We start from the raw sequence: 27,509 nt of genomic DNA, 5'->3' as shown, positions 1-27,509 counted from the left end.
AAGAATAAATATTAAAGGTGGCAAGAAAAGGAAGAGACTAAGAGATGTTCTAGAAGAAAGGTTCTTATAAAAATTAAAAACTGAAATGCATCTTAATGGATGGATAGGAAGGAAATATATAGTCTATGCTATGAAATAGCATGAAAAAAAAATAGAGATGAGCATGCTAAGTGTAACATACACTGTATGTTGTCCAGGGACTAGGAATTTGACCTGGGGAAGCCATTTCAGTTTCTGTAGCAAGTGACTAACATGGAAAAAATGTTATTTTGGGAAATTTAATCTTTCAGGAATATACTCAGTTGACTAGAAAGGGGGAATTAGAAAAGGAAGGTGACAGCTCAGACATGTTGTCTTAGATTAGTAGTGTGACAACAGAGAAAAGGAAAAGATAAAATATAAAAATAATTGTTAAGGCTTCCTAGGTGGCGCAGTGGATAAGAATTCGCCTGCCAATGCAGGGGACACAGGTTCGATCCCTCCTCCAGGAAGATCCTACATGCCACGGAGCAGCTAAGCCTGTATGCCACAACAATTGAGCCTATGCTTTAGAGCCCGTGAGCCACAACTATTGAGCCCATGTGCCACAACTACTGAAGCCCATGCGCCTAGAGCCCATGCTCCACAACAAGAGAAGCCACAGCAATGAGGAGCCTGCACACCACAACAAAGAGTAGCCCCTGCTCACTGCAACGAAAGAAAGCCTGAGCACAGCAACAAAGACCCAACATAGCCAATAAATAAATAAATAAATATATTAAAAAAAATAAATATAATTGTTAAAAGGTTATAACATGGCAACTGTAGAAATCATTAGTGCTGTTTATTAATATTTCTGATTCGCCTCCTAAACACATAGTAGCATTCCATTTCCCCACCCTTTTGAAGTTATGCATGGCCATGCAACTTGCTTTGGTCCCAGAAATATGAAGCAATGTGACAAGTGCCACTTCAAGATGGAGACCTTGAATGACAAGTGTGATTCTCTACCTCCCTTCGTGTTGCCTAGAAACATTACAAAGGGTGAAGGTCTCATTGGTCTGAGTCTCTAAATGACCAGGAGCATGACAAGAAACAAATCTTTGTGGTTGTAAGCCACAAAGTCTTTGGATTGTTCGTAACTGCAGCACAACCTCACCCATTCTGATTGTGGCAGCTTTAACCGGTGTTCACAAATATTTATATTCCCCTTTTTAAGAGATGGAGCTTAATTTCCCCCCCTTTTTGTGATAGCTAAAGTTAATAACTCACTTCTAACAAGTGATAGCATGTAACTTCTCAGACTAGGTCATAAAAAACATTGGGACTTTGTCTCTTGGATCACTCACTTTGGGGAAAACCAAACTGCTGTAACTTGAGGACACTTGGGCAGACCTATGGAGATCCACACTTTGAGGACTTGAGGCCTTCTGCCAATTATTAGTATATTAGCATTAGCTTGCCAAGCTCTGGAGTGAGCCACCTTGGAAGAGTAACCTACAGCCTCAGGCAACATCCTGAATGCAACCTCAAGAGATACATAGCTGCTCTTGGATTCCTGATCTGCAGAAATTGTATAAAATGATAAATGCTTATTGTCTTAATCCACCATGCTTTAGGCTAATTTGATACACAGCAATAGATAACAAATATATCAACTGATATAGAAACACACTGAAAGTTGAAAATGCAGGATAGAAAGAAATCAAAGATAACTCCTAGGCTTTCCATTGCAGTTTTGAGGCAAGGGCTGCGTCTACACAACTAACATTTGCTGGAGTCTTGTAAATGTTTAACAACTGAAAAAAAGTGTTCACAACTGAAAAAAATATTCCAGTACAGATAGGGGAGAACTCTCATCTCCTTTTGTCTAGACACTATACTTCTATTACAATTTTGTTCCCAGTAGTATTACATTGCTAGTACACACCAGCTGCAAGTTTAAGTTCCCTAAGTATTTTAAGATGAAAATAAGTCCACAGGCCATTTTCTGACTATTATTTCCTCCTACTTATCTCAACATTCATATGAGAGATGTGCAGTTATGTTAATTTTGTTTCCCTGATGATTACCATAGTTTCTACACTAAAACCCTGAAAGGAAAAAGGAAGAAGTGGTATAATTGAAGAATAGTATCCTTTAGTGAACAGTTTCAGTTCATGTATCAAATGCAGAATTGAAATATTTTCCAGCCATCATTTTATCAGTCTAATAGGTTCACCTTGCATTCTACCTTTAAAATCCTCAAACCAGCCTTTATTTACAATCACTTTTTAATTCCTCTATCTATTACCACATTACCTCTCCTAAAAACTCACTCTAAGCCTCAAAGATTTGGCTTGAACATGGCTAAATCCATTAGGTGTGATCTCAGAATCCCGTCAGATTTAGAAATATTGCCATCTTAGCCACAAATTTCATACTAACAATAGAGAAAAACCATTGCTAAAGTGCCACTTCTTAAAATGAAAATATAATCGACTATAAGGTTATGACTTTTTATTAAGCTTTATTTTAAAATAGTTTCAGATTTACAGAAAAGTTGCAAAAACAATACAGGGAGTTCCCACACACCCCTCATCCAATTTCCCCAATTGTTAACATCTTACAATACTGTGTACATCTACCACAACTAAAAAACAAACACTGGCAGATTACTATTAACTAAATTCCACACTTTATTCAAATTTCACTAGTTTTCCACTAATGTCCTTTTTTTGCTTGAGGATCCCAGCCAGGATACAACATTACATTTAGTTATCGTGTCTCGTCTCCTCTGGTGTGACAGTTTCACAGACTTTGTTTCTCATGACCACGACAGTTTGAGTACAGGTTAGGGAACTAGTAGAATGTCCACCAATGTGATTTTGTCTGATGTTTTTCTCATGAGTAGACTGGGGTTAGTGCTTTGAGGAAGAATAACACAGAAGGAGGTAAAGTGTTCTTCTCATCACATCTTATGAGGGTACACACTGTCAACTTGACTTATCACTGACATCGATATGGATTACCTGGCCTAGGTACTATTTGCTAGATTCCTCTACTGTAAAGTTATAATTTCCCCCTCTTGCCTTACCCTACCATTTGAAAGCAAGTCACTAAGCACAGCCCATACTCAGGATGGTGCTGGGGTAGGAAAGAGGGTTAAACTCTATCTCCCAGATAGAACTGGCTTTTTAAAATAAATATAAGCATTTGATAATGCAATTTAGTGCCCATTTAATGTGAGTCACTCTGCTAGGCACTTCAAATAATGGTTAGACACAGACCTGCATTACGAGGAGTTTATAATAGAGTAAAGAAAATATACCTCAAGAAAAGTGCTAGTTAAGTACTATAATGCTAGTTAAGTCACAAAATGGGAAAAATCAAATTCAGTTGGAGATATGAAAAGTTTCATAGTACAAGAGATATTTAAGCAAAGTATTTAAAGCTGAGTATAATTTTGACAGATAAAAACAGATGGAAATTCAACATCCATTTATGATTAAAAACTCTCAAAAAAGTGGGTACAGAAGGAACATTCCTCCACGTAAAAAAAAAAAAAAACCATATAAATCAACCCCATACTGAATATCATACAGTAAGAAGCTAAAAACTTTTCTTCTAACATTAGGAACAAGACAAGTATGCTCATTCTCACCACTTTTGTTCAACACAGTATTTGGAGTCCTAGTCAGAGCAATTAGGCAAGAAAAAGAAATAAAAGGTACCCAAATTGGAAAGAAGTAAAACTGTCACTATCTTAGATGACATGATTTTATATATAGAAAACCCAAAGTTTCCTCTAAAAAACTGTTAAAACTAATAAACGAATTCAGTAAAGTTGCAGAATACAAAATCAATATACAAAAATCTGTTACATTTCTATACATTAATAACAAACTATCAGAAAGAGAAATTAAGAAAACAATCCCATTTACAATTGCATCAAAAAGAATAAAAATACCTAGGAATAAATTCAACAAGGATGTGAAAGACCTGTACACTGAAAACTATAATATATTGATGAAAGAAATTGAAGACACAAATAAATGAAAAGACCATCCATGCTCATGGATTGAAAGAATATTGTTATAACATGCATACTATGCAAAGCAATCTACAGATTCAATGCAATCTTTACCAAAATTCCAATGGCATTTTTCACAGAAATAGAACAAACCTAAAATTTGTATGAAATCACAAAAGACCCCAAATAGCCAGAGCAATCTTGAGAAAGAATAACAAAGTTGAAGGCATCACGTGCCTCAATTTCAAACTATACTACAAAGCTCTAGTGATCAAAACAGTATGGTGTTGGCACCAAACCAGACAGATAGATTGATGGAACAGAACAGAGATCCCAGAAATAAACCCACACATATACGATCAGTTTATTTATGACAAAGGAGCCAAGAATATACAATGGGGAAAGGATGGTCTCTTCAATAAATGGTGTTGGGAAAACTGGAAAACTACATGCAAAAGATTGAAAATGGGCCACTATCTTACACTACTCACAAAAATGAACTCAAAATGGATTAAAGACTAGAATGTAAGACCTGAAACCATAAAACTCCTAGGAGAAAATGTAGGTGGCAAGTTCCTTGACATGTGTCTTGGTGATGATTTTTTTTTTTTTTTGCCATGCAGCATGGCATGTGGGAACTTAGTTCCCTGACCAGGGATCAAACCCATGCCCCCTGCATTAGAAGCTTGGAGTCTTAACCACTGGACTGCCAGGGAAGTCCCTTGGTGATGATTTTTTGAAACTACCCCAAAATTAAAGGCAACAAAAGCAAAAATAAGCAAGTGGGATTACATCAATATAACAAGTTTTAGCACAGCAAAGGAAACCATCAATGAAAGGAAAAGGCTGCCCACTGAATGGGTGAAAATATTTGCAAATCATATATTCTGATAAGGAGCTAATATCCAAAATATATAAAAACTCATACAACTCAACAGCAAAAAACAAACAATCCAGTTTAAAAAATGGGCAGATGATCTAAATAGATATTTTTCCAAGGACATAAAAAAGCCAAGAGGCACTTGAAAGGATGCTCAATGTCACTAATCATCAGGAAATGCAAATCAAAAATAAAATGAGATATCACTTCACACGTTAGCATGGCTATTACCAAAAAGACAAGTAAAAATGTGTTGGTAAGAATGTGGAGAAAAAGGAAACTTCTTGCACTGTTGGTGGAAATGTAATTGGTGCCACCACTATGGAAAACACTATGAGGGTTCATCAAAAAAAATTAAAAGTACAACTAGAGTGTGATCCAGCAATTCCACTCCTTGGTATTTACTCAGAGAAAACAAAACACTAACTCAAAAAGATATATGCACCCCCATGTTCACCGCAGGGTTATTTTCAATAGCCAAGATATGGAAACAACCTAAATGTCCACTGATAGATGAATGAAAAAAGAAGATGTGACACACACATACACACAAACACACACACAAAGGAATACTATTAAGCCATAAAAAAAGAATGAAACCTTGTCATTTGTGACAACATGGCCGGATCTTGAGGGCATTATGCTAAGTGCAATAAATCAGACAGAGAAAGACAAATACTGTATGATCTCACTTATATGCGGAATCAAAAAGCAACAACAATAACCACCACCACCAACAGACTCATAGTATAAACTGCCAGTTATAAAATAAGTAGCTCCTGGAGATGTAATACACAACACAGTCACTATAGTTAATAATACTGTGTTGCACATTTGAAAGTTACTAAGAGAGTAAATCTTAAAAGTTCTCACAAGAAAAAAAAAATGTTCTAACTATGTATGAGGATGGAGGATGGAGGTTAACTAGACACTGTGGTGATCGTTCACAATATATACAAATATTAGATCATTACCACTGTACACATGAAATTAACATAACATTGTGTCAACTACAGGAAGGAAAAACAGAAAATAGATGGGAAATAGAAAGACTTTCAAGATGGAGAAAAGAGCATAAACAAAACATAAGGGTTCTTTCTCCCTCTCTCTCATTCATCCAGTGTTTAGGCACTTTAATCCAAGGGAAACATTCATTTTAAGATCTTCAGTAAGTTTTACTAGCTTAGCATAAGTGATTGGTGTTAGGGGCTATAATCAAGTCCCCTCAAAATTCATTATGTTGAATTCCTAAGCCCCCAGTACTTCAGAATATGACTATATTTGGAGATAAGTCTTTAAAAAAATAATTAAGGTTAAAAGAGGTCATTAGGACGGGCCCTAATCCAATATGACTGGTGTCCTTGTAAGAAGATATTAAGCTATAGACAGGCACAGAGAGAAGAGGATGTGAAGAAACAGGCCCACCTATAGGCCAAGGAGAGGTCTCTGAAGAAACAAACCTGTGGACTCCTTGATCTCAGACTTCTAGTCTCCAGAATTACGAGAAAATAAATTTGTGTTGACATCCTGTCTATGGTATTTTGTTATTCCAGCCCTAGCAAAATAACACAGATGTTCAGTTAGAGATTCTAAATCAAATTTAATTTGGCAAAATTCCCCACTGTGATTTGTTATTTAAACCTTGTTATTGAGTACTGCTTTCCATTCACTAGTAACAGGAGGCGAGTGAGTTGAAGAAAGATAGGGCAAGATAAAGTGAGCCTTAAAAACAGCTTTAGTTCTTTCAAATTTTATGCTCTATAAATTTGTCCATTCCAACCCTAACCATAACAGCGATGTTTGCTCTAAATTCTTTCCCCCAGAAAAGTATACAATGATTTCATGAAGCTTCATGGATCTCTCTTGCAGCACTTTAATCACCAGACCGCTTGATAACTTTATCCCTGACAGCAACGCCTGCAACACAGTGCCCCAAATGGTCCACTAAGTAAAAGCTTCACTTCGATCCACCTTTTTGTTTCACACCGGAGGAAAGTTAAAAGGGAAAATAGAAAATAAATTCAAGTGGCATTTAATAAGCACATGCTTAGGACTAAAAGTATTCCTAATCGTCTGTAATGCCCCTTTGCAAAAAGTAGGTCTACCATTTAACTTCACCCTCAAAGAAACGTAGAGCAGCGAAGTTAAGACCCAGGTGTCCGCTTTCAAGAGTCCACGGAGGCTCTGGAGCGGCTAGACGGGGCACCACGAGCTGTGGGTCAGACGGCAACACGGGAAAGGGCCACACTCGCACGGAAAAGGGTCTCCCGCACGCTCGTCCGGTCTAATACCCTCTTCCTTTTCCTAAACGTGTGTTTACAAAATCCTTTGCCAAGGCTTTCAGTAGAGTGCAACTACTCCTAAGAGATTAGACTCTCCAAAAACAAAACAAAAACTGAGGACCACCGACACCTGCGCTTCAGGAACAGCAATTTCGGCGGAACACGGAAGATAACGGGAATTTTTTAGGGAGACAAAAAAAAGAAAAACAAAAATCAGCCAGTCCCATGAAAACCAACCTACCAACAGATTAAGAAGCGAGAACTATCGAACCTGGTGTTTTGGTAACATGGGTGACGTCTAAACAAACTAGCCTAACAGCAGCCCTTCGGCCTTCACTCAGCGGACGCGCGAGAACGGCAGGACGGCCTGGTCTCGCGAGAACCTCTGGATGCTCTGAATGCGCAAGCGTCAGAATCAGAGGCCGCGTGGCCAGCCCAGCCCTAACGGAGGGACGGGGCGGGGTGGAGAAACTGAGGAAGGGGAGGGGCCATCAGGAAGGCGGTGGCCAAAGGAAGGGGCGGAACCTAGGCGGGACTAGGGAGGAGGTGGGCGGAGGGAGAAAGCGCGTAGGCCGCGCCCCTCGCGGTGCTTCCCCGGAAGAGCGTCATCCGCTCTATAAGAGAACGTGTGCCGAAGAATGCGGCCTTTTACATCCTGGGAGCGTCGAGTGCAGGTGGAGGTACGCGGTCGTGTTTTGTGCGCTGAGGTACTTGGGACAGAACTTCCCGGCCTAATTTAAAATGCAGGAGATGCAGCCGTCTTGTAGTAGTAGATCGACGTCAGCTGTGAAAACGTCTGGGTTCAAACGCCTGAGTGGACTTAAATGTTCACTAGTTGGCGGGGCAGCCACGTGCAGCCGGGGGCGCCGAGGCGGAATCCTAGTGCGTGTGGACCGTGGGCCCTCGGGCAAAAGTTAAATGCAGCAGATGATGCCGGTGAAGAAGGTCGTTAGTTCCGCTGCGGGTGTCCTGTGGCCATCTTGAATCCGCTCCGGCGCTGTTAAATAGTAACACCGCATCCCGGTAACCCGCTGGTTGGATCCAGGCGGTGAGTAGTGTCTGTAGTTGTCCTTGCTGGTCTTTTCTGGGATTATGAATCTCCATGTATCTTTGGGACCTGTCAGCTGTGGCAGTTTCCCTTCCTAGCCATGGAAGAGCATATTCTTGTTTATTGGCAAAGCTGTCACCATTTAATTGGTATCAGATTCTGACTTGCACAAGTAACATTCTTCACTTTGAAAACCTGGAGGGCACCGGGTTAATGGGTAAACATCTAACTACTGTTCAAATGTTTCTAGGAAGCTGAGCTTAATTGTTCCCATGGATGATGGAAAACATAAGAAGGTACGTCCCTGTTTTGTGTGTATATTTCTTAATCTGAAACCCTTGTGCTAAGGATTTGGAAGGCCACAATTGGCATATTGTGCTGGCATTTTGTAATTTAAAAGAGTAAATAGCCAACTGAATAGAAAGTAACGGAAGTAGCTGCTAAGATCTCAGCACCATGAGGTGAGTACACAATTCAGAGTTCTATAAAGCTGGTTTTCTTCTCTTGCAGATGTCAAATCCAAAGCGGTATGGGTGAAGTCTTAATCAGCGTCCTGCGGTACACTGCCAAACGTGGTTTTAAATCTGGTACTTAATTTAATAATAGTATTTAAATGGAGACTAAATAAGTGCTTCCTTGCTATATAAATAAAATGCTTGATTTGTACAGATAATCAATGTTCTCTGACTGAATGATTAATAAGTGCAGAGGTAACTACAAATAGTGAACTGGCTACTTCCTGTTCTACTGTTAGCAGCTCTAGTGGAAGGAACGTGAGTTGGTATTGTGTAAGGTATTATTTGGGGAAAACTTATACATAGAAACCAGGTTACCCCGAGGATGAGAGCAAAGGCATTTAATACCACACAGAAGATTAAGGGAACTATGCAAGGTGAAAAGCTATGCAGTTCATTTACACAGGTGTGTACTGAAAACTTGTATAATTAAAAGTCACACAACATTTGGCAAGAAAAAAAGTTAAGCTATAATAAAGGCATGTTTTATGAACCAAACATTCTACCTCAAAGTTGGGCAAGCTGCAGGCCACCTGTCAACTATTTGTCCTTTAAGTTTGCCAGCCTCTGGTCTAGTTAAAATTTCAGTATAAATGTTTGCACCCACAGTGTAGTTTAATTACAAGGATGGCCCATGAGAAACTTTGAGTAACATAAGTTTTCTCACCTGCAATGCATGTTTTTCCCAAGCCCTTGTGCATGTGTGCACCGTCTATAGCTCTGCCATGTCTTTCCTTTATCAAATTCATGAGTGTTTAGAAAACATTTTAATGCTATTCTGCTGTATTGCAATTCTGCAAAGTAGTAAACTAAAGCACTTTCAGGTTAGCACCAGTTTTTTACATGGCTCAGAATTTACAAAAAGGATTCAATATGTATAAGGGAAAGGGGGGTGGTAAAGTCACTCCTTGGTCTTAGCCATTTAAGAGGATTACTTAACATTCTTAATCCTAGAGTTTCCACTCACCTCTTCACCATTTTTTATGCATCTCTCCCTTGGCTACATAGAATTCTTTAAACTACCTCTGATGATTACTCAAGTTTCCTGAGGGCTTAGCTTTTATATTTGGGCTAAGATTTTGTGCTGCTACCAAGAATGCCCTGTAAGGGTACATAGTAAGCAGCTTTCCCTTATCCCTTTGGGAAACAGCCAGAGGGAAAACAATAGAACCATGGTTTGGAGGGGTAGGAGGAGATGCCCTTGTCTGCATTGGGAGTCCTTCCTGTTCTGGAGTTTGGATTCAAAGCCTTTCAGCAGCTGTCTCATCTTGGTCTCTGCCTGTTAACCCATTGGAAAAGTAGGGATATTATAAAATCTTACCTGCCTTTTATAAATTGTCAATGAGGTGCATAACCAGTTATCAGATAACTGGTATATGGATTAAATAACAGTTATTTTATAGCTTTCCCACACTAGACAGAGAAAGCATTTTTAATAGTTATTTTTATTAGATGGGACTGTATCAGGAGAGTCTGCAGGTTTAAGTTAGTTACCAGAAAGTTGCACTAGGTGGCACTCTTTTACATCATGGTCTGGAAAACAGCATGCTAAGAAAAAAACATTTTTTGTTTTACCAAGCTGTAAATTTGAAGTGATTAAAAGTAATCAAGCAGATTGAATTAGGTTGTGCAGTAAACAGTTTGATTTTCTCACTTGTGGAAGGACAGAAAGATTTGGTCTGAAGATTTTTTATCAGCCTTAGGGAAAAAATCTGAGCCTAAAAATTACATGAACAGAAAACAATGCCACTCTTATTTTGAATACGTAAACAGGGGGTTTCCTAGGTGGCGCAGTGGTTAAGAATCCGCCTGCCAATGCAGAGGTCACGGGTTCGATCCCAGCTCCAGGAAGACCCCACATGCCGCGGAGCAACTAAGCCCGTGTGCCAAAAAAAAAAAGACTTCAGTCTAGGAATACGTAAACAGTATTTTATGTTAAATGTACGCTCTTAATATGAATATATACCATACCGATTTAGTTATAAAGAAGTTGTCAATCCAAGTACATATAAAAACAGCCTTATTCCATGACTGGATACACAGTAAATCTCTGGAGAATGCTAAGAAATAGAGACAAGACTCAAGAGAATAATGAATTCAGTCTCCCCTGAACCTAATCTGGGCAGGTAACGATGCTAAATAATCATTACTACACTGAGGTATCTGTAACTAAAATGTTCACATCACAAATTCTCAAGCAGCAAAGGGGTACACGATTTTTATCACGACACAAAACACAAACACCAATCTCTGTTCCCATTTAGTTGGCATCTCCGGCTAAATGCCAATGTTGGAAATTTTTCAACTGATTCTTTAATATTGTTTTCTTGAGGTTTCCATGAAGGATTACAGTTTGGTGACACTTTTTATCCAAGGTACAAAGGCTGAGACTTTGGTATAAACACCAGGGGAATCCTTGACTCCACAGCCATATCCCCAGGAAGTCACCCCGTACACAACCCAGCTCTCTCCAGGCCGTTCGCACATGAGTGGTCCTCCGCTGTCTCCCTGGCAGCTGTCCACGCGTTTGTGTTCATGGAGGTTTCCAGCACAGAGCATTCTTCCTGTAAACTGACCCTTATATCGGTCTTCACAAAACCTCTTGGGAAGTAAGGGGATGGCTGCTTGTTGTAGAGTTCTTGAGTAGGCTCGTCCTACGCAGGCAAAATAATTGAATTAGATTCCAGCTAAAGATCTTAGAGAAAAGAGCTACATTTAACAGTAATGAACATTTAATCATCTTGAAAATAAAAGCCTTATTGTGGCATTACTGTAATGTAAGTGATAACTAAATGGTGGGGTGTGTTTTTTTTTTGTTTGCACTTAACCATACTCTAACCATTCACTAATCTGTTTCTCAGTACTGAATTTTTCTAAGAATAGTAACACTTACGGACTTGCCTAGTAGAGAAAGGTAACCAACAGAAGGCACATTTGTGCAGGCTTTAGAATTTGAATTCTGTAAAAACACTGAGTGTTCGGCCTGGTTCTATACTAGCATATCCACTGCTCTAAGACTCATCTACTTCACTGACTTTTAAGGATTAATTATAAATAACAATTATATATAAGCACATAAGGTGGCAGTTACTGTCCTCGAGAAATATGGTATTTCATAAAGATTCAGAAACAACATTCTTATATACAAACAGGCTTAAGTTTAACCACTTGATGTTAACGTACTCTATTTACTAGTAAGCTACACAATTCTTTGTTTAGTGGCTAAAATGTATAATTCATAGGTTCTCCATGATAGCCTTTTCTTGGATTCTAAATTCCACCATTATCCTCCAGTCCAGTTTATTCAAGTGAAATGATTGATCCATAATAAAACATTCTGTAAAATTTACTCCATCTCTATTCAGATGTAGTGTCTAAAGGGAAGTGATTGAACCTTCCCTGATGAAGTAATACTACTTAACAGCTATACTTTTAGCCTTCAGTTGCCTCCGAGATAATGTCCTGGTAAGGCATTGACTCTGACCTGATTCTATTATATCATCCAGGAAATGTTCCCATTTTTTAAGGTTTATCTCAGGATTGGTTGCAGTGCTTTTGCGTTATCTGCTACAGATGTTCTGCATTTTGCTGCTATGAAATAGTGTAAGTCTAAAGCCTGGATTTAATGTAGCATGGGATAAAATGAAAACAAATACTTATATTTACTAAATATAACCTTATTGGAATTATCACCTGTAGAAATACTTTGATGTTCTTTTCAGTGTTAATTATTTTTAATGGAGAGCAGTCAACCCAGTCATTGCTCTTTACTCAGTAGTCATTTGTCAATCGAGCACCTCATCCAGGTGAGACCTAGATCTGTTTCATAGACCACCCTGAGCAAGCACTGGCTGATGTTAACTCTAGCAAGACAATGCAGAAAGCTCTTTGCCTGAGAAGAGCACAAGCTGAACACTATAATCCTGCTTGGGGACGGGGTGGTGGTGAAGGAGAAACCCAAGTATGTTGCATCCCTCCACTTGAACCTCAGCAGCTCTGCCTTTTGTCTGTTCTTCATTTAGGAATTCTCCATGAGATTTATTTTGATAAAGGGCTCCATTCCAAAGAAACCATCAAACACCAGAGCTGGGGTAGCTACATCACAGTCGTCTGGGAAAGCTTTTTTAAAATAGAGACAGCCAGGCCCAAGTCCTGAGGTAGGGTCTAAGTTCTAATGGGAACCACAGCACCCTCAGGGTAGGAATCCAGATTACATGCATGCATCACACACCTGGCAGAATTTCCAAACAACTAAGCCTGAACCCCCTTTAAAATGTTGCTACCCAAGGTCCACCCAAATGTATGGATGACCCCAGACACAAGCAGGTGCCCAGATGTTAACTGTGTGGATTATGTTACCTGTGTCTCCCCATCCTGTTACGTAACAGTTGGAGGCTGTTTTCTGTGGCCTCTCTCTCCGGAATGGCAAGCAGGCTGGCAGAACGTGGCTGCTGAATCTGGCACACTGCTCTTCTGGTCCTTGTAATCTAACCAGGGCGATGTCGTAGTCACTGCTGTCTGGTCGGTACTGCCGGTGAATCACAATCTGCTGAACTCCAATTTCTTCCTCAAACTCCTCCGGCACCAGAGTATGGTAATCCCCGACCCGAACAGCATAGTTCCTAGTGCTGTTCCCATACCTGGGAGACAGAGAGCTGATGGGAGGCTTGTTTCAAATGCTGTAAATTGGTCGTCAGCCAGGAAGGTTAACAGATACTCGTAAGCCTTTCTTCCAAATCATTAATCCCTTTTATAAGTTTAACCTTTCTTTCCATTTCTTTGACCCCACTGCTCTCGGCCTCACCCTAAACCCACTGTCATCACCTTTTTTCTTCATTCATTTCACTATTTAACCAAGGTTACCATCTAACTTTTCTGAGAAGGAGCAAATGTGGAGGACAAATGAAAACTAAGGGCTAATCACTAACTTGTCATTTCCCCACCATGAAGAAAGGATCAAAACAGGAACAAATAGTACAAGGCAAAATTACCATCCTGCATTTGCTTGTCATTTTTCTATCATTGCCAAGATTGTTAGCTCATGAAATTCCATGAGAGCAGAAGCCATGTCTGATTTAACTTTGTATACCCCAAGGCACTTAGCGCAGTTGACTTTACTCCCCTTTCCTGTGAACTGAATGCAAAGCAAAACTATCTTCAGGGCAACATATATTCATTATATGTTCTCATCTCTTAAACCTCTGTTCACACATCACCTCAGTGAGTCCAACTTTGACATCTAAAATTGCAACTCACCCTCGCTTGTCTTCCCATCCCCCAGCACTCCCAATATCCTTAATCTACTTTTCCTTTTTTTTAAACACTACTTTCTAACAAACTATCTAATTTACTATTTATTATATTTATTCTCTGTCTCCCCCTGCTTGAACAAAAGGTGCTCAAGGGCAGGGGTCTTTGTGTTCACTGATGAATCTCACACATCAACAATAGTGATGCCAGTTAAGTAGGAATGCAGCATATGTTTGTTGATTTAGTGAATGAATGAATGTATATTTTTAATGAATGTGTCTTTTTTCCATAGAAACTATTCAATTAAAATAGAAATACAATATTTATTTGACTGGCAGTTCTCCGCCTGTTTTTCAACCAACATACCTTGACTGATACATCTGCCTAAAGTAGTTTCTCAGCCTCAGCACTACTGACATTTGAGACCAGATTATCATTTGTTGTAAGGGGCTGTCCTGTGCACTGTAGCATCCCTGGCCTCTATTCAGTAGATGCCAGTAGCAGGTACACTAGCATAACACACACCCCAGTCTGACAACCAAAATGTCTCCAGACATTGCCAATTATTTCCTAGGGTGCAAACTGTCCCCACTTGAGAATGACCTCCTGATCACTTCCTCTTTCTCACTGAAGAGTACAGCACCTTGCTTGCTTCCCCTCTACAGCTACTTAAAACATTCTCAATCACTTAATTCTCAACACCTTTCCCTTTTAGTTCCCTAACCTCCTCATCTGCAGATTTAATCAAAACTTCAATATCTTCCACTGGATACAGGACCTGTACTTGAATGTGAATTTAGAGAAGTGTTACGCAAAAGCTGGCAGTTTCTAGTGACTGCCTACTTTAAATATAACCTTTCATTTATTCCTATAAAATTTCTGGACATTATAAATTGCTCAAAGATTCTAACAGCCCTAAGTAGGGGTCTGACAACATTGCAATATATAAAGTGATTTTCTTAACTACGTCAGCTCAAACTGAACAGTGCAACAAAGATGATTTAGCTTATACAGCCACCTACTAGTGACCTATGAAACTAATCTTTTCCTGCGACTCCTTGAAATTCTCCATTTTCAACCTTAGATTATCACGTATCTTTAAAGTTCAGAAGGCTTTTCATATATTGTACCTAGAGACTATCTTCTTGTAGGTTCCACTTCAAACAAAAAGTTTAGGATTATTTCACATCCTGAAACTCTTAAAAAGTAATAGTCATGAAGAATAATCAGATATTTAAATAACTCACTTCTACTTTCTGTGTATTAATACTATTGTATTATAAAACTTCAGTATACCTCATTAATCAGGTTTTTAAAGCAAAATCCCAAGTGATTTATGTTTCTAACAAGAATAACTGTCAGTGCATCCTTGAAAGTGCTGCTGAAAGGTTTCATATATCTTGGGAATGAAATTTAAGAAATTATCTCAAGCTTCCTGTCCAGTACAGGAGCCAAGTAGCCATATGTGGTTACTGCAGCACTTGAAATGTGGCTGGTTCAAAATGAGATGTGCTAAAAGTACAAAATATGAACAAGATTTCAAGTAATGTAGTAGGAAAAAAGAATATAAAATATATTGTTTCTATAGATAATAAGAATATCAAATATCTTGATTTTATATCATTTTGCAATGATATTTTGGATGTAGTAAATTAAATGAAATATATCATTAATTTCACCCATTTGGTTTTTTAATCTTTTAATGTGGCTACTAGAAAATTTAAACTTACATATGTGATTTGTATTCGTGGCTCACATATTTCTAGCAGACAGCACTGGTCTAGAGAAATATCTTTAATGTAGTCTCTTGTGTTGCTTATAACTTTTAAGCTCCAAGTTATGAGACATTCCCTTGATAAGTCAACTTTTTATATTCTTTAAGATAATTACATTACTGTTCAACCTAAAAAAAGTTTTATTGCAACAATATTTTCCATTCTTTGAAAAAGAGCTGTGACACTTAGCTAAAATAATCCTTACATCTAAACTGGCTATATAAATATATCCTACATTATCTAAAAATTGAGTCTTCAGCCAGTGAACAAAGAAACAGGACATTACTACAACAAGGAAATGTATTTTTTAAATATCCCAGTTGTAAAGTCTTGGGCAATCTTGCCTTAATCAGTCACTTCATGCCTAGATTACTGCAGTAGTCTGCTAAATGGCCTTGCTGCTTCAAGTTTCAATTTTTTAAAGCCATCCTTCACATTGCAGCCAGAGCAGTGTTTCTATCTGGATACCCTTTCGGGTACCCTTCACTGTCTACATAATAAAATTCAAATTCCTTAAATGACATACAAACCCATCCAAGAATGGCCCTTGTCCACCTCTCTGATAGCACCCTAGTGTCTGTGCCCCTGTCATTTTAGCCACTTGAAGAGGTGTCTGACAAACCCATCTTTATTCAAACTATTTGCACCCCCACCTCTCATCCTAATATTATCTTTCAAGTCTCAAGATCTAGGAAGCTCTTTCTGCCCTCCCCAGAAGCTGGCCAATCTTTTTGAACACTCCAAATAGCACTATCAGAGCAATTATAACAGCTCCTAATACTCGTAAAGATGTCATCAGGTATCTCCAGTTAAAGGCTATCTAAGTGTAAAGACCATATTATGCTCACTTTTGTATCCTCAGCACCAAGCAAAGTGCTTCGCACAGAGAAAGCTCTTTATTTATGTATGTTAAATGACTTCTTTTGGAAGACATGTTATGTCCACATACATACACTGTCATCCTGAACTTACTGAAATGAGACATCTTCTCACCAATTCCTATGTTGTAACAACACCATCACAAAAGTTACTTTTTAAAAAAAGTCTCCACAAAGATGTAATGTTTTCATTGATACTGGCTGTTCATCAGAATCACCTGTACCACTTTTAAGAATACAAATGTCCAGGCCACACAAACTCTGAGAACATTAAATTAATAGGGCTGATGTAGGACCATAGGTATCCAAGTTCACAGTCAGTCTCGAGAATCACTGAACCAAAGACTTACAGGCACAGGCATAACTCCCACCCCTTCGTGCCTAGAATTTCACATGACTGCCATAACACAAACATGTACACATTCCATACGCACACTGTTCTCAGATCAGGTAGATTTCAGCGGGTATTTTTGAGTATACCCCCAAATTAATATGCTCACCAAGGAGGAGTCGATATTAACCTGAGAATAAAAATAAACTACCTGAAGGAAAAATGCACCATTCTTGTTAAAATGAAGTTCCTTATTAGACTCTATACTTTCAAAGTTGTCCTGATTTAAGAAATGGACCAGCTAAACCCAAGCAGTACTTCCCACACTTCTTTCACTCCAATTATTCTTAGAATAGATTTATGCTTAGAATTTGAAGAGCATCCGGATTCAAGACTGGATTAGTTTTCTAACCAAATATTTGTCTTTCAGTGTCACTTCTAGTGGGTGTGATTATATACTTCAGGGATAACACTTTGGTTGAGGTTACCAGTATGATTTTGGACTTTGAAATCATTTTCTGTGGTTCTAGGCTTCTCAAGAAAAACATATCAAGGAATTACCTTTTTCAATGTATTTTAAGGTCTTTCTGGTTGAGCTTTTGCTATTTTGTTAGACTTTATTCAAAAATGCTTTAAAACAAACATTTCAGGTTTTGGCTGACACATCATTCAGTTGTTTGCTTTGCTGAAATGCCTTCAAATCCCCCTCAAAGAAAAATTGGATGAAATTCCTGGACAAGTTTGAGCAAGAGAGGATCTGAGACAGGGCAGTTAGTAAAATCCACTATTTCAATTTCTCTGAGACTCAAAATTTTCTAGAATGAAGAAGAGAGGAGTTAATTCAGGTGGCAGGGTCATTTTCTTTATGTGTGTTCTCTATATAAATTCATCTCTTCAAAAACACAGTATTTTACGTCAGCCTGTACACATCTGCTACTTCTAGAATCTGTTTTTCTCTGTTGTCTGGGTGAAACTCAAAATGTAGTTGACTGAAGTTGCCTGTGTAAATGGTTCCAGTTGCTTATGGAGAAGGAACATTCTCTGTAGAAACTTGCACTGTCCCTTATAAACCAGGAAATGGTTTTAGCATAACTGATGGTAGTGTGTGTATCACCAACATTCTTAAGAACTCTACAATATACTAGGTCATGATGGAACATATGTTAAGTACCGGACACATTTTGTTCTTAAAAAGTAGTCCCAACTCTTCCCTGGTGGTCCAGTTGGTAAAGAATCCATCCTACAATGCAGAGGATGTGGGTTCAATCCCTGGTCGAGGAACTAAGATTCCCACATGCCGAGGGGCAACTAAGCCCGTGCGCCACAACTGCTGAGCCCATGCACCTCATCTAGAGAGCCAGAGTGCCACAAACTACAGAGCCCACATGCCACAACTAGAGAGAAGCCAACGTGCTGCAACAAAAGATCCCGCATGCCGCAACAAAGACCCGACGCAGCCCCAAAAAATAAAAAGTAGTCCCATTACCTCTAGCTCATCTTTCTAATTATAATGTCTAATAATCCAGATATTTCTGATTTTCAGAGCAGCAATCTCTGAAAATTTTCAGCTGCTCTGGTGTTTCTAGGCAAAAAGTCAAAACGATAAAATCAGGTAAATCTATATTCTTGGTCAAATCAAATTTGCAGTAGAATTACAGAAATGAAAGAGTCCTTGTTTGGGATACACTCTTTCTTCCAAAATGGTGTTTGTTACAATGAAACAGAACAGTGAAAAGAAATTAGTTTAACATTCAGGGGTTTTTCACTCAATTATTTTGCCATACCACCATAGAGAGAGGGTCATTTTATGGTACTTGTAGTAATGATTTAGAGTAGGAAATAGCAAAAGCAAGCAATTTATATTGTGTAAAATTCATAGGGCAGCTGCAAAAAAACTTAATTTATCCAAGCTTCTGCTTCAAACTGCCAGTGGGATATTGCATTCCAAAGTCTATTAACAAGAGGAAAAATGGGATAGAAGGCCTTTAAATGGTGATTCATCAGCTACCTCAGTTACCCTTGTTAATGTTGGCATAAAAGAATGTTTTGACATATATAGGAATATAGAGAAATGGTATGCACCAACCAGCTTGCAAGGCAGAAATAGAGACACAGATGTAGAGAACAAACATGGACACCAAGTGGGGAAAGCTGGGGGGATATTGGGGGGGAATGAACTGGGAGATTGGGATTGCCATATATACATTACTAATAAGAAAAAAAATACCAAATTGTACACTCTAAATATGTGCAGAGTATTGTCTGTTAACTGTATCTCAATAAAAGTTCTTTAAAATTTCAAAAAAAAATTATGCAGTTTATTATATGTCAATTGTATCTCAATAAAAGTTCTTAAAGAAAAAAAATTAAAACAAAAAAAAAAAGGAATGTTTTGGACACCTCACACTATGTGAAAGCTATATGTGGACCTGGATTACTAGAACTCTGTCAGCCTTCCAATAAAGTACCCTCATCATAAAGAGACAACTCTATAAAAAAATGAGTGTAACAGGATCGTGGATGTAATTGTGTTTTGATCCCATCATCCCCAAGCCATCTGTCCTAGATTATTCTCATATAAGGATTACATGAAAGAGTGACTACTCTACAGAGGCAAAAGAAATAAACAAAAAACTGTCATCCCATAGAATAAAATAACAGATGGTGACAGCAACCTATGCCTTATTGTTCTAGAGCACTGGCCTATATCATCACTGCAAGAATTAGGCACCAAGAAAGGCCTCATGAACAAGAAACTATTTTATATATTGAAGTCCAGTGGTTAAAGCAGTAGAGATACAAACAGAAAGGAAGAGGGGGTGAGAGAGAGATTTTCAAAATATGAAATGTAGGTCCCCTACCAGTGAGTCTTAAGTTATACTCCCAAGAAATCTAAAAGAAAGGCAACCTCTTAGAACCTGACCACATTGCTTCTACACCCAGTGTCTACAGTTCCAGAGGGAAATTAATTGTGCAGATTTCAGAGTTCCTGATGATTAAAGGAGGGTTGTTTTAATCCAAAGTCCCTGAACTCAGAAGACAAAATTTGGAGTTTGTTCTAATCACTGGTAACTGTCATGGCCGTCATAACTTAACTGTAATAAAGATGTGAGCTGTAGCCTCCCTGCAAACTTCAAAACAAGTCTGTGAACTCTGGTAAAGGGTACAGACCAAGTCAGATGGATTTATAACACCTTTGCAAGACAATTTTCTCCCTACTCACGTTAAAAGAGTCTTGTATTCCAGCCAAAGTACATCAAAATGCTGCATGTCATAATCTACTCCTCTGTTTTTTAATCAGCTGTCTTTATACTGCGCAGATAATGGGAAGAAATGCAGAATAACATATGGAAGGAGTTACCTGTTGATCTATGTGTAAAATACCACCATCCTCTAAAGAGTCCACCATTCTTAAACATAGCCACTATCTGACAGCTGAGCCCCCACTTCCATCATGCAACCATCACTTAGGAAGGTCTAGTATGTGCCAAGTAATATAGTAGACACTTGGTTTATAAACAAATGAGACCATTACTGACTTGAAGCAGTGATCTAGAAGGAGCAGGCCAAGAGAGGAAAAATGACATGTAAACAAACCCAAACATGTACAATAAATAAATTAAATAAATAAAAATAACATTTTTTAAAAAGCAACCTTCACAGGAACTCAAAAGTCAGATCAAACTTTTCAACCTCAAGTGGAATTTTGGAGCAATTTCCCTACTTTAATACTGTAAGCCTTGAACCCCTAAGTCTACAGCTTTTAGCAGAAAAAGATTTACTTGAAAGAGAAGGAGTCTTGAACAAGAGGAGGAAAATCTAAACTGAACAAACTGAATTATTTCACTTAAACTCTAAGCCCAAGACAGGCTTCTCCAGTTTCTCTGCAGTTTCCTACCTTGTTTTTCTCCACTAGTCAGTGGGATAAAATCATCCTGAATTCTCTACTTTTGCTAATAATAATCTTTGATTCCTTTTTTTTTTTTTTTTTTTTTTTTTTTTGGGGGGTACACCAGGTTCAATCAACTGTTTTTATACACATATCCCCGTATTCCCTCCCTTCCTTGACTCCCCCCGCTTCAAGTCCCCCCCACCCTCCCTGCCCCAGTCCTCTAAGGCATCTTCCATCCTCGAGTTGGACTCCCTTTGTTATACAACAACTTCCCACTGACGCTTTTACAGTTGGTAGTATATATATGTCTGTGCTACTCTCTCGCTTCGTCTCAGTTTCCCCTTCACCCCCCGCCCCCTCCCATACCTCGAGTTCTCCAGTCCATTCTCTGTATCTGCTTCCTTGTTCTTGTCACTGAGTTCATCAGTACCATTTTTAGATTCCGTATATGTGAGTTAGCATACAATATTTGTCCTTCTCTTTCTGACTTACTTCACTCTGTATGACAGACTCTAGGTCTATCCACCTCATTACATATAGCTCCATCTCATCCCTTTTTATAGCTGAGTAATATTCCATTGTATATATATGCCACATCTTCTGTATCCATTCATTTGTTGATGGGCATTTAGGTTGCTTCCATGTCCTGGCTATTGTAAAGAGTGCTGCAATAAACATTATGGTACAAGTTTCTTTTGGGATTATGGTTTTCTGTGGGTATATGCCCAGGAGTGGGATTACTGGATCATATGGTAGTTCTATTTGTATGATTCCTTTTTTTGAACCCCAACATAATATTAGCCAATATTCATTTAGAATTTTACAGTTTATTAAATACTTTCACATACTTTGCAGATCATTTGTTCCTCACTGTAGAACATTATTGGCTTCATTTTACAGATGAGAAAACTGAGGTTCCCAGAGGTTAAAATAATCTCCACAAAGTGAAACAATTAACAGTTGGAGGAGCTGGAACTATAACCTTGGTCTCGAACACCAGCTGCAAGTCTCTGGTTACACAGTACTAAGTTCTACTGATTTCGATCAGGGTCTCTACCTTCTCTCCCTCCTTTTCTTTTCTACCTTCTATTTTCATTACAATAGCATTATAACCGGTCTCCCTCCAGTTCCTACCACAGTGGGTTTAATCACTTGGTAACTTGGACCAATTTGAGTCACTCCAGAAAAAGGCATAGAAGCATGTATGCAGGGACTTCCCTAGTGGTCCAGTGCCTAAGAATCCTCTTTCCAATGCAGGGGACATGGGTTTGAGCCCTGGTTGGTGAACTAAGATCCCACATGTTGCGGGGCAACTAAGTCTGAGTGCTCTAGGGCCTGTGCGCCACAAGAGAGCCCAAGTGCTGCAACTACTGAGCCCGTGTGCCGCAGTTAGAGAGAAGCCTGAATGCTGCAACTAAAGACCTGACACAGCCAAATAAATAAATATTTTTTAAAAAGCATGTATGCAAATATTTTTCATATGCTTTGAAGCTTGTTCAAAGACCCCTGGATTAGTAACTTTGCTTTCCCCCCTCAGATCTATCCCATACTTCCCCAAATGACTTATCTCCTAAACTCCTCTTTGATCATATTTCAAGGCTCAAAAACCTTTCGTGGTTTCCCACTGCCTAGTGAATGAAACAGAGATTCAGTACTCTGGCATTCCAGACCTTTCCTGCTTCTTCACTGTAAGTCCACTATACAAATTCCAGACCCACGAGCCTACTAACAACTGCCCTCCTGCAAACATGCTTTATGCTTTCTCAGCACTGGGCTCTCAGCATTAAACGTTATCTACCTCCAGCCTCTACCAATACACAAATCCAGCCCCTCTGCTGGAACAGACTCCACAGCAGCACTCACTCTTCCTCCCACATACAGCCCATTCCTGCTTTGACTGTCCTAGTGTTAAAGAAATAAAAAGTCAACAACAACAGACCTCTTTGCTATGTTAAAATGAAAATTACCTCCCATTAGCCTCTGGGGTGTTTGAAGCAACAGGTAATGAATTTAATCCAATTCCACATACTCTTCCCTTTCTGCTTGCCTTCTTTGGTGCACCGTGTCACTTTTTCATAGGACGGCACTCAGAACTGAGCACAGTTCTCTCTGATAGCAACAGTGATTTTGCCCCCAACAACAGCTTGAGCACAGGAGGACAGAGGAGCAAGCATCTTCACTGCTTTGTGTTGGTGCTGTTCTGTCAGGGCTGCCCAAGGCCAATTAACTTTGTGGGCAACCACGTTGCATCACTGACTCTATTAAGGTTGTAGGACGCTAAAACCCATAAGATCTTTTTCACTCGTGCTGCACTTAAGCCAGGTTTCCTGAATTAAAGGCAGCATTTTACTTCCTCTTTATTCCACATTACTTTTTTTTTATAAATTTAATGATTATTTATTTATTGGCTGCATTGGGTCTTCGTTGCTACGCACAGACTTTCTTTAGTTGTGGCGAGCCAAGGCTACTCTTCGTTGTGGTGCACAGGCTTCTCATTGCGGTGGCTTCTCTTGTGGTAGAGCATGGGCTCTAGGCACACGGGCTTTGGTAGTTACGGCACATGGGCTCAACAGTTGTGGCTCGCGGACTCTAGAGCACAAGCTCAGTAGATGTGGCACATGGGCTTAGTTGCTCTGTAGCATGTGGGATCCTCCTGGACCAGGGCTTGAACCTTTGTCCCCTGCATGGGCAGGCAGATTCTTAACCACTGAGCCACTGGGGAAGCCCTATTCCACATTATTTTTTATTAGAATCAGCCTATCAAGATTCTTTGCCACCATGGATCCTATCTTCCAACATATTATGTGTCCCTCCCAATCTCCTCACATCAAAAAATATAATCGACCATCAGTGTCCTTTTCCAGTTCAGTGATTAATATGTTGAACAGGGCAAGGATAAGTATCCTGTTAACTCCATTACATTCTTCCTCATCATCATTCTTCAAATGTCCAGACCACATTCTATTTTATCCAAGAGCAAGAGGGTCTTAACCTTTAAGGTTCATAAGAATCATCAAAGATGCCCGAGAAAAATGTAAACTCCTGGGTCTTAGCTCCAAAGATTCAGTAGATCTGGGATAGGGGCCCAGGAATCTGGATTTTTAATAAGTGGAATGTATAGGGTTGGCCAAAAGGTTCGTTTGGGTCTTTCCATAACATCTTACAGGAAAACCCAGATGAACGTTTTGGCCAACCCAATATCTAATATCGTGGTGAAAAGACCATACTTTAAAAATGGCGCTCTAAACTTTTTTTGATCCTATGTCTCTCTCCTCTGGGTTCCTATAGCTGCACTAAAATTTCATGGTACCAAGGATCCTATCCATCTTATTCTCCAAGATATTTCTAGCACATGGTACATTCCTGGGAATATTACACACTCAATAATTTTTTATTAAGTTAATAAATGAATCTGTGCCCTTCATGTAACACATGACTATATTAAACCCACTGGTATATAGGTGAACTCTCAAACTCAATTATTACCCCAGAAATGACAAAGGCTATGTAAAATACAGACTTGTGTCTTCTGCGGCACCTTGAACATGGAACATTACTCCATAAGTATTTATCAAAATAGATAAGAAGTGAATAAAGATTCTAGAATCAAAGATATATGAGAACTTGGCAAACGACACAGCTGACATAAAATTAAAAATGGAATGTTTAATTTTAAAAAGTGCTAGGAAATCTATAGAGAAAAATATAAAATTAGGTCCCTTACTTATACCATATACCATACACACAAAAAAAAACTGTAAACAGATTAAAAATCTAAACAGGAAAAGCAAAAGTGTATTTTTTTAAAAAAAAACTAATATTTTCACATGGGGCTAAAGAAGGTTTTTTAAAATAAGATACACAAAGCTTTTATAAGACTTTAAAAATTGACACATTTAAATACATTAAAATTAAAACATCTTCATAAGAAAAAGACCTTAAACTAGTGAAAGGACATGCGCCAGATTGGGAAAAGGTATTTGTAACACATAATAACAAAGACTCTGTACAAAGAATATATTCAAAAAATGTTTAAATCAATTACAAAAGACAATCGAATAGAAAAATAAGCAAAGGATGTGAACAAATAATTCACGAAAGAGGAAGACACTAATCAGGAAAATAGAATTAAAAAGGAATCCCAAAACTCTAAGGTTGGCAAAAACTGAAAATGTTGATGGTATCAAGTTGGAGTAGGGATGAGAGGAAACAGGAACTTACACACTGGTGGGATATAAACAGATACACTTACTTTAGAACATAAGTCAGTAGTGCCTAGTGAAATTGAGTGGCACGCATACTCCAGGACCCAGCACAGTGCTCCCAAGTCTGTACCAATGAGACACGTAATGGATATCTACTGCAGCATCGTTTTTTTAATAATGAAAGAATGAAAGCCACCTAACTATCCACCAGTAGGACAATAAATAAACTGTGGTTGGTTTCATCTTACAATAGGAGTTAACACTCATATGGCAGTTAAAATGAACAAAATCTACATGGATAGATTGTACATACACAATGGGGCCATATATTTTCACATATGAAAAAAATACAGGGACTTCCTAGGTGGTGCAGTGGTTGAGAATCTGCCTGCCAATGCATGGGAGATGGGTTCGAGCCCTGCCCCAAGAAGATACCACATGCCACGGAGCAACTAAGCCCGTGCACTGCAATTACTGAGCCTGTGCTCTAGAACCTGTGAGCCACAACTATTGAGCCCATGTGCCACAACTACTGAAACCCACGCACCTAGAGCCTGTGCTCCGCAACAAGAGAAGCCACAGCAATGAGGAGCTCACGCAACACAGTGAAGAGTAGCCCCTGTTCACTACAACTAGAGAAAGCCCATGTGCAGCAACGAAGACCCAATGCAGCCAAAAAATAAATAAATAAATTTATTAAAAAAAAAAAAAAATTTTTGGTTGTGACAATTTTTCAACATTATGGTACACATTTTCTTTAAAACATTTTATGAGTATTTTTAAATACACAAAATTAGAATAGTGAAACCGCCTGTACTCATCACCTTGCTTCAATAATTATCAATATTTGCTAAGCAATGGTATACATTTTTTAAAATAAATTTATTTATTTATTGGCTGCATTGAGTCTTCATTGCTGCACATGCACTTTTCCTCTAGTTGCTGTGAGTGGGGGCTACTCTTCATTGTGGTGCGTGGGCTCCTCATTTTAGTGGCTTCTCTTGTTGCAGAGCACGGGCTCTAGGCACATGGGCTTCAGTAATTGTGGCACACGGGCTCAACAGTTATGACTCACGGGCTCTAGAGCGCAGGCTCAATAATTGTGGCACACAGGCTTAGTTGCTCCATGTGGAATCTTCCCAGAGTAGGGCTCGAACTCATGTCCCCTGCATTGGCCGGCGGATTCTTAACCACTGCGCCACCTAGGAAGTCCAGCAATGGTATGCATTTTTAAATACTAAAATTCATGATGAGGAAATGGCCATTAGCCAGAGCCCACAAAAGGGTACAGGACAAGAGGACAGGACCACCAGGTTCTAGTGCAGGTGCTGTCACCATGAGCAGTGTGACTGACACACTGAATTTCTCTGCATGGCTTCCTCTCTGAACTGGGAAGACTTCATATTAGGCTGATAAAATGTCTGGGACAAAAGGAAATAATCAGGATGCAACCTGACAGGTACAAATAGAGAAATCTAGTTCTGTTTTTTTTTTTTTCACAAATTGAGAAATCTAAAAGACACAGAGCACCAAGAAGACCCAAAGGTTCTAAAATTCAAATCAAAACACTAAACCTGGACTCCCTATTCCTTACCATTCATAATCAAATAATCTGAGGTCTCTTCTGGCTCTGTGGGGATATGATTTCATCCTCAGCTACATTACTGGAGGAGGCACTACCACAGCTGCCTTCCCTCCAAAAACCCATCTTCTCTTCTCCCTAAATCTAGAGTTTGCTTTAACACCACAGTAGTAAGTGGCTTCCTGAGAGCTCTCTTCACTCCCGATGTTACCCCCTCACTTCCACAGTGCCACTGGCGGAGACAAGGAAGGACTATAGCCTGGCTCTGACGCCCCAAGTTTCTCGCATGCTGTAGAGCAGGGAGGAATTGGAGGAACTGGTAAATAAGAGCCAAACTGAGATGTTTGGAAAGGTGGACACATACCTCTTGAAGCAGTGTGCTGCTGTAAGGACCCAGCAGCTACTCAGGAGCGTGGCCCCACAAAGGAGCCTGCCATCTCCATGGGATGACTTTAGCCGGAGGGACACTTGCCAAGGCCAACCACCCCTAAGAAGAAAGTAAGCCACTCATCAATATCCATAAAAGCCAGAAAAGCAAGGAAAATCATGCAAAAAAGCAATGACTTAGATGGCTTGCAGGTGGGAGGAAAGGAGTATAAAAGGGACTCTAGGATGTAAACTCCCTTCCTACTTTGAGAATGATATTCCTACAACTTTGAGCAGACCACCCTGAAGACTTGCCTATAGCATCTGTATGCATCCCACCAAAGTCTGAGATGCTTGGAAACAATATGTCTTCTTTATATTTCATGATTTGAAGCATATTTTCTCCCTCACTTAAGCAGCCTAAAGAAGTTTTGAGGTTGTGTTTTTTTTTTTTCTTTTTTCTTTTTTTTTCCTTTTTTTTCTTTTTCTTTTTTCTTTTATTCTTTTTCTTTTT

The 27,509-nt window shown here is 39.1% G+C and overlaps 1 protein-coding gene, 1 long non-coding RNA gene and 1 other non-coding gene across 3 annotated transcripts in view; 2 read left to right on the top strand and 1 right to left on the bottom strand.

The window, feature by feature from the left end:
• The first annotated feature begins 7,791 nt into the window (after window positions 1–7,791).
• LOC130834928 (uncharacterized) lies at window positions 7,792–8,905 on the top strand. The gene is made up of 3 exons (XR_009048798.1): window positions 7,792–8,201; window positions 8,452–8,497; window positions 8,712–8,905. It is a non-coding gene; the product is annotated as an uncharacterized LOC130834928 (long non-coding RNA).
• LOC130835395 (small nucleolar RNA SNORA24) lies at window positions 8,252–8,382 on the top strand. Its single transcript, XR_009048884.1, has one exon. It is a non-coding gene; the product is annotated as a small nucleolar RNA SNORA24 (small nucleolar RNA).
• Window positions 8,906–10,634: 1,729 nt separating the features above from the next.
• The window catches only part of PRSS12 (serine protease 12), a 71,614-nt gene continuing 54,739 nt past the window's right edge, over window positions 10,635–27,509 (bottom strand). Inside the window, exons 11-13 of the mRNA XM_057706220.1 lie at window positions 26,994–27,116; window positions 13,076–13,356; window positions 10,635–11,370 (exon numbers count right to left, since the gene is read on the bottom strand). Coding sequence (XP_057562203.1) covers window positions 11,063–11,370; window positions 13,076–13,356; window positions 26,994–27,116 — 712 coding nt within the window. The 3' untranslated portion in view covers window positions 10,635–11,062. The remainder of the gene's footprint in view (window positions 11,371–13,075; window positions 13,357–26,993; window positions 27,117–27,509) is intronic.

This window comes from Hippopotamus amphibius, chromosome 13 (assembly GCF_030028045.1).
Source record: "Hippopotamus amphibius kiboko isolate mHipAmp2 chromosome 13, mHipAmp2.hap2, whole genome shotgun sequence".
Lineage (NCBI taxonomy): Eukaryota > Metazoa > Chordata > Mammalia > Artiodactyla > Hippopotamidae > Hippopotamus > Hippopotamus amphibius.
This window is presented reverse-complemented; position numbering and strand designations above follow the sequence as displayed.